The 7,347-nt window shown below is 47.2% G+C and overlaps 2 protein-coding genes across 2 annotated transcripts; both read right to left on the minus strand.

The window, feature by feature from the left end:
* Positions 1 to 269: 269 nt before the first annotated feature.
* Positions 270 to 2,387, minus strand: PAAG_07885 (hypothetical protein; the record flags this gene model as incomplete). The annotated part of the gene is made up of 9 exons (XM_015846361.1): positions 270 to 614; positions 737 to 816; positions 917 to 1,154; positions 1,262 to 1,353; positions 1,447 to 1,527; positions 1,637 to 1,787; positions 1,950 to 1,994; positions 2,141 to 2,190; positions 2,303 to 2,387. The coding sequence occupies 9 exons, from the start codon at positions 2,385 to 2,387 to the stop codon at positions 270 to 272; spliced, it is 1,167 nt and encodes a 388-aa protein (XP_015700796.1).
* A 1,804-nt stretch (positions 2,388 to 4,191) lies between these two features.
* PAAG_07886 (hypothetical protein) lies at positions 4,192 to 6,820 on the minus strand (the record flags this gene model as incomplete). Its single annotated transcript, XM_015846362.1, has 2 exons — positions 4,192 to 5,571; positions 6,632 to 6,820. 2 exons carry the CDS (start codon positions 6,818 to 6,820, stop codon positions 4,192 to 4,194), a joined length of 1,569 nt encoding a protein of 522 aa, XP_015700797.1.
* Positions 6,821 to 7,347: the final 527 nt, after the last annotated feature.

Below are 7,347 nucleotides of genomic sequence, written 5' to 3' on the forward strand. Positions count from 1 at the left end.
TTGAATTTTACAGTGTTAAAGTTGTGTACGGACTCCTTCCCTATTGGGGAAATCAGTGTCTGATTGTTGAAATTATATATTTTTTTTATTGGGATTCGAACGATTTAAGCTAAAATAGCAACGCCCCGAGTGGCAAAGCTTAGTGAGCGCCACAGCATTGGATTAGGGGGGGGGGTCAGTGTTTGTGAATACTGCCACTACCCTAATAACGACAACGTTTATCCTCTTACCTTTAACACCACCCACCCACGCACGCCATTCAACATCGCCTAGCCACAACAGGTAAGCGCCTCACACCCGCTCTTACAGACAATCTTGCATGTCCGGTTTCTAAGCTGCAACCCTTCCTCGGACTCCTCCGAATAGCTGCGCCTCATACCCGTCTCTGAAACAGTTACATCACCACCAGCCACGGCTACTCCATGAGATGCAAGCTCAGGCTGCAGAGTAATTGAGTGTATTCCATAGGCATGGAGGCATTCGCTGATGCGCTGGGCGCGGGCCATGAAATTTGCCAGGGAGGAATCGGAGGTGACGACATGCGCAGAGGCGATGGCTTTGTTTTGGTTTAGGCGCCAAGCGTGGAGTTCGTGGACGGAAAGAACGCCGGGGATCTGTACGAAGTGTTAATATATATATAATAATTTTATTATTATTTATTTTATTATTTTTAATTTTGAGATATGCTGGTGATTTTGGGTTGGGGGCGGGTAGTTGATGCATTTTATTTACGTACGTTTTCCAGATCGTGTTGCACATCGTCTAGACTAACTCCAAGCGGGACGCTTTCGAGGAGTATGGAGCCGCTGTTTTTGACTGTTTAACCATTGGCGGGGAGAGAAGATGTGGGTTAGTCTTTATATTTTGTGTATGTAATCCGGGTTTTGTGGGAGGAATCAAAAGGCAAAATGCCTACCAAGCGGAATGGCAGATGCTAGAATCAACAGTCCAATTCCAACACTGACTCCGGGATCTGCATAGTATCTCCCTTCATACTTTGCTTTCCAAATAACCACTGCAGCAATAATGACGCCAATATTGTTGACAGCATCCCCAATTACGTGGAGAAGCACGCCCATGACGCCCAAATCATGTGAATGTTTTACGGAGAATGAGTTGGTGGTGTGTCGATGGTTTTCGTGGGTGGTTTCGACCTGTGGGGATTCTTAAGACGTGTATGATATCTGTGCCTGATTTATTCCCCTGTGTTCTTTCGTACACAGAATAGATAAACTCCAGCAGCGGTGGTGGAAAGACTTACATCTTCGAGTTCTATTGTTACGGCGTTCCGGTCATTCTCTGCATCTGATTCAACGTTGGCGACATCGGCATTACCATGGCCGTGGTCGTGCTCTAATATGCCGTCAGAAGAGATACTCTCGAACGGTTGGAGGAAGGGCAAGAAACGGAGAAAAAGAAAGAAAGCTGCTCCCAACGCATACATACCGTGAAGGAAGGAGGCGCTGATAATATTCAGGGTAAGACCGACGCAACCAATAATAAGGACCAGTTCCGGTTTATCAACTTCTATATACGCACATGTTAGTCAATGGGGTTATGGTACGTCTGACGTATCAATAGGAACTTTATAACCAAAAGGGGAGAAGGAAAGAAGTAGGGTGAGCATATAACATACTCTCTAGAGATATAAATCTCTCGATGGACTGAAGCAGAATGCTCACGCCCAGAGCCAGCAGGAAGACGCCATTGAAAAATGCGCCCAGGAGCTGAGAGCGCTGCCAGCCAAAGGTGAGGTTGCTTGGGGTTACTCCTGGCTTCTCGGAGACCTAGAGGGGAGGATGTTAGTCAGCATAATACTGATTCCATTTGTGTTTACTTTCGTTCGGTTTCCCTAGTCTGTCTGGGAGGATGATGGGAGGAAATGTAAAGCATGGAATCATATGTGAAGTAGATATGGCAGACAGAATATAAGGAGTTTGGAATCATACCTTCAAGGCAGCCAGAGCAACGACAAAACCGATAAGGTCATTTAGCTATATGAGTGCTGGGGTCAACAGAGGAACAGATGCAGATGTAAATGGGTTATGCAAAAGACGACGCAAAGTGGCCTCATAGACCGCATCGACAAGAAATGAGGGCTTTAGTTAGGACAACATGGATTGGATACAAGTTTCCCTACATAATGGAAGGCATCAGCAACCAGAGCTAAAGATCGCGTGTAGAAACCAACTATTTTAAACCATACACCATTGTCAGTTAGGATACCAGCGTCATCCAGGAGGATTGGCAGCCAGCAGCCAGCAGCCAGCAGCCAGCAGCCAGCCAACCAGGAATATCTTACCTGAGATCTCGGCCAGGAAGAATGTGAAGGAAATGGCAATGATGATGCTCAGCCGGCGGGCGCGGGTAAGATGGAAAATTCCCATTCTACCATATCATGTAATATGGTGTGGGGTCTGTGTGTCTACGAATGTTTTCTTTTCTTTTTTTCTTTTTAAATTAATTTGGACTAGGGGGAGCCGGGGGTTTCTGCTGCCTTCGAGGATCAAGAAAGAGTTTTTCTATTGCCTGCCTGGGGGGTATTTATGGCATGGGACAGGGAGAAGGGGAGAGATGATGAGAGCAAAAGGCAGGGGAAGGCCTAAGGCAAGGCGGAGAGCGGTCCGGAAAGAAGCAGCAGCAGCAGCAGCTGAAGAAGTGGGAAAAAGTGTGGCAGCCAGTACCTCATTAACAGACAGTTTTGCCCTGACAGGTTCACAGTACAGGGAGTTAGTTCTTTATTTACCCTGTACCTCGTTTTCCTTTTTTTGGCCGTTTTCTCTCTCTTCTTTCTTCCTTTTCTGTGTTATTTTTCTATTTTTATTTTTATTTTTATTTTATTTTTTGATGTCCGCATCGATCGAGCAAACAACTTCCTGGTCCTTCTTAGACATATTTTACTAGAGCTTAACGGCCCAGCTGATAAGCTGAAGCAACCAACCAGCCTAGTTCGAGAGCAAGTTTAGTTGGATCGGAAACATTAACTATGTAGCAGTTGCCTAGCCCTGTGGGGCGTTGTCGACCGATCATCAATCAATCATAGGCCAATACCTTGCAGAGTTAGTGAATCGAGAAAAAAAAAAAAAAAAAATAAAACTAAAATAATAAAAATAATAATTCCAGGTTTCCTGGCCCGGTGCGTTAATTTTTCGGTTTCGTGTTTCCCTTGGCCATCGAAATAACCGGTTGGAAACATAGCTCGACGGCCTGGATTCAGCAAAATATGCGATCCCAAACACCGGTAGGTTGCCAATTTGTTCGCGGGCTCCAAAACGTTAAGTTCGGCAGAGCTTCTTCTTTGAATCGGCGGTGTCCGCTGTCGTGATAGATAGAGAACGGATGGACGGCGGAAGTTCAAAGCTCTAGTTAAACTGCGGAGCAGTTATTTAAGAATGTGTGAAAATAATAAGAACTTAGGTAAGGAGGCGGACTGGGTATTTTTGATGTTATTTCATATCTTGGGACATTGCATTCAGGTTAGAAGTATTGTTGTCTCGTCAGGCCCGTCTCCCTATATCATCAAACTCCGGTAATTCACTGCCATCCAGTACGTGTGACGAAGTGACGTCGCTGATATAGATGATGAGTAATGGTATTCAAAGAAAAGAAGATGTAACTATGAAATAAGTTGTGCGACACACACTGCGTGCAGAAGCCCCGAGGAACAAGAAGAGCAATGATGAAAGGATGACCGAAGTTTCCTTCTTGCTTTTTCTTTGATTCTCTTTTCTTTTCTTTTCTTTCTCTTTTTTTTTGTTTTCATTATTGGACATTGAAGAACCATGAATCAATCAAACTAGCCGCGTAGCTAATCAGCCAGCCAGCACTTGAGAAGAGGGCATTAAATATACGAAATACCTAAAAACATGTGCCACATACATGTGCGAAGGATTTATGGATATGACGAAGAAAAGGGTAGTTAACGAACATGGAAAGGAAAGAAAAGAATCGGGTATACGGTATTGCCCAAACACAAACACCCTAACATCCCGCCGGTCTCAGTCTCAGTCTCAGCCCCTAATTATCCGGTGGCTCAAATCTCCCCCCCACCCAAGCAGGCTCAAAATGATATAATGATATCGCCGCCAAAACTCGACATAGAGCAAAAAAGGAAACGAAACAGCACAACGTCCCCTTTAATTGCGTGAATTTGATATTGTCCCCCATCTTTATAAAATACTTTTGTCCTCTTCACTTAAACTTCTCCTTCAGCTTCGAGAAGATCGCGCTGGCACGGTTCTTCTTCTTCTTCTTGCCCTTGTCCGCATCCTTCGCAGCAGCTTCAGCTTGCCCCTCTGGCTGTGGCTGAGGATGAGCCGGGAGTTGAGCCGGGGGCTGTGCTTGTGACACAGCGGGGGCAGTGACGGTTTCTGGACCGATAGTGACGACCGGTTGTGCTGTGGCATCTTTATCTGCAGGCGCAGGCGCTGGCTCTCTAGATTTTGGAGAAATGGATTGCTCCTGATATTTCTTCGCCGCAAGGGGAGTCGTACCAGGAGCGGTAGGTGAAGTCTCCGCCGTGATCACTGGCGCATGCTCACCAGCCGAATCATCATGTTTCACCTCCCGCAGCAGCTGACGCTCAACCTCTTCCTTCTCCGCTACAGCCTCAGGCACAGCAGTTGCTTCGGGATCCGCATGCGCCAAGTCAATGGAACGTCGGACCATTGGTGGAACCCCCCCGGAGGCATCGGTCGGGTTCACGCTTTCTAGCAACTGTCGCTCAACCTCCGCCTTTTCAGCGACGCAGTCTGAATCTCCTGCGGCTTCGGGTTCCTTGTGAGCTTTCGACATGGACTCCTTGACTACTTCGGGGACTTCCTTGGCGGGGGATTCCGGGCCCTTGGAGACGGAGCCGTTAGGAGCCCTTGTGATTTCTAGCGGGATTGCTCCGGCAAGAGCCGCAGTTGTCGATGTGGGACTGGCCGTTTGAATGAATGGTTCCACGGATCGATTGGAACCATTGATTGTTACTGGATGGGTGGTGACGGTTTCATCATCTTGAAGTGGGAGGAAGCTGGGGGCGCTGGCATCTTTTTCATAACCTGCTTTGTCCGTTGTAGCGGTGGATGTGATAGTATTTTTGCTGAAGGTGCTGGGGTTTGGGACGTGTTCGCCCGGCTTGATGTGCACAGGGTTTCCAATACCCTCCGAAGCTGGGATGGGGTTGACGGAGAACTGCTCTGGCTCTTTGGAAGGTGTCTCTGGGAATGTTCCCGTGGTTGATTCTGCTTTTCTCTCTAATGGAACGTCTTTTGCGAGATTGGCGGTGGTCGATTCCGGGCAAGCGGAGGATGTGATGGGCACAGAGGGGGCGGCATCAGTTTCAGGAGCCTTGTGCGACTCTTTGGAAACATCTGCTGCTAGGGCAGCGGTTGTGGAATGCGGTGTAACTCCAGACATGGCTGCTGGAGCTTCGATTCCTCCTACAGTATCTGGCTCGGGTGTATCCTTCGCGGGAGGAGGGAGTTGTTTAATGTGCTGGCGGAGAAGGACGTTGTTGGTATTATTGTGCCCGTCGTCTTCTTGTAGGGCAGCAGAATCTATCTTCCAGGCACCGTCGACGACGAACTAGGCAAAGAGAGTTATACAACAGGTCAGTCCAGCAATCGAGTTGAAAGTGTGGTATTTTGGGGACGGAGAGAGTCGGAGGGAAACAACGAAATCAGAAATATGCAAGAAAATGAATTAAGATGTGCAAGGGTAGTTTCAATGTAAATCAACCTTGCGCAGATGTAAATATGTGAGTAGTATGTGATTGCAAACTGCGAAGTTAATGTGGATGTTGGGGATGACAGTTGGGATGAATAGAATATAACCTTGGAGGGAGACAAGGAAGTGTGGGCTGGGAGATCGCCGTCATGACAGTGTCGAAACAACATCCGACTGACGTCGGTACAAGTCGGCATGCGCTCAGCCAAGGGCGGGAGAATGGCGAATAATGACGTAGGAAACGGCAGCACAAGTACTAGCTTGGTACCTCACGTGGTATGGGATGGTACAGCAAGTGCCGAGTGCTCCTAAGTACCCAACTGATTTGGCTTGCAAACAGGAAAAATGGAAAACACAAATTAGAAAAAGCAAAAAGGCTGATTGTGTCTGCCCCATCCAGAGCACCGATGAATAAACAAATAAAAATCGAGACAGCAACACAATCAATCAAATCATCAGAGTCTCGTCCTCTCATGTTGCCGCACTAAATAGCCCACTTCGTCTCTCCAATTGGGCCCGCATAAGAGAGAACAAGCCGGGTGCCAGCGGGCTTCAAGGGCAACCTGGAGCTGAACACGATAAAGCCTGAGCAAGCGATTGGAAATAGTGGAGAGGGGTTCAGAGCAATAGCCCACTTAGCGGTGAGATCGTCGTCCGAAAAAAAAAAAAAAATCATAACTTATCATCAGACGACCTCTCCCTGCTTGACCAAGAACGGAGCATGAACGAACCGCTAATGGGCTTCAAACGAGGAACCAAGACGCGTCATAAAGTAACATTAAGTAAAATAAAAATGCTCCGTAGATATACCCACCGCACAAGCACATTGTACTTATTTATTTTTTATTTTTAATTATTGATTGCATGCAGCGTCCAATTCTCTTTCCAACAAAAAGGGATGGATGGTTCTTAAAATTACCTTGTAAAGCATTTTCGTGCTGATCGCTGGCACTTCAACGTCTTTTCGGAAGCCATCTTCAGTTCTATCCAGCTTCACCGTTCGCCCCCAGTTATCGAATGTGCCCGTGACATAAACCTCCTTCGCCGTTTTGTCGGACCTGTAAATGAAAAACAGTAGAATCGTGTTAGCTATTAAATCCATCGTCATGTCGCACCGGATGTATCCATCGGGGTAGCTTTAGGGGTGGCGAGGAGGAAAAAGGGGGGGTGAGAGGAAGAGAGCTGCACAGTCGGCCAGTTGGGAAGATCTGAGGGCTATTTTCGCTATTTGCTTTTAAGACTCTGAAATACGGCTGGGTAGCGCACGGCATCGTCCTCTTTCTTTGTCGTACTTTTTCTCTTTCGTGGGCATATCAGGGCGCGTGCGACGGGGGGAGGTGGGGATCGTTCAGCTCCTGCGTTCTCTGAAGGACCTACCATTGGAATGTGTGAATAACCATTGGAGTCTTGGTCGCGCCGGACGGAGGCCTAATCGACTTCCGGCTCCTGTTATGTCTATTCCTTGCCATGTTGTATCTGCTGGATTGTTGGGTTTTTGGTCTGACCTGTCTAAGGCTGACTATTTAGCCTTGGGTGTACAAACAAAGATGATCTTGGGCAGTAAGGCTGGAATTGGGGTGAGTTTTCTCAAACTAGATTGGATAGGAGGTGGCTATTTTGCACAAGAAAAGAGGC

The sequence above is a fragment of the Paracoccidioides lutzii genome (genome assembly GCF_000150705.2).
Source record: "Paracoccidioides lutzii Pb01 unplaced genomic scaffold supercont2.27, whole genome shotgun sequence".
NCBI classification, from domain to species: domain Eukaryota; kingdom Fungi; phylum Ascomycota; class Eurotiomycetes; order Onygenales; family Ajellomycetaceae; genus Paracoccidioides; species Paracoccidioides lutzii.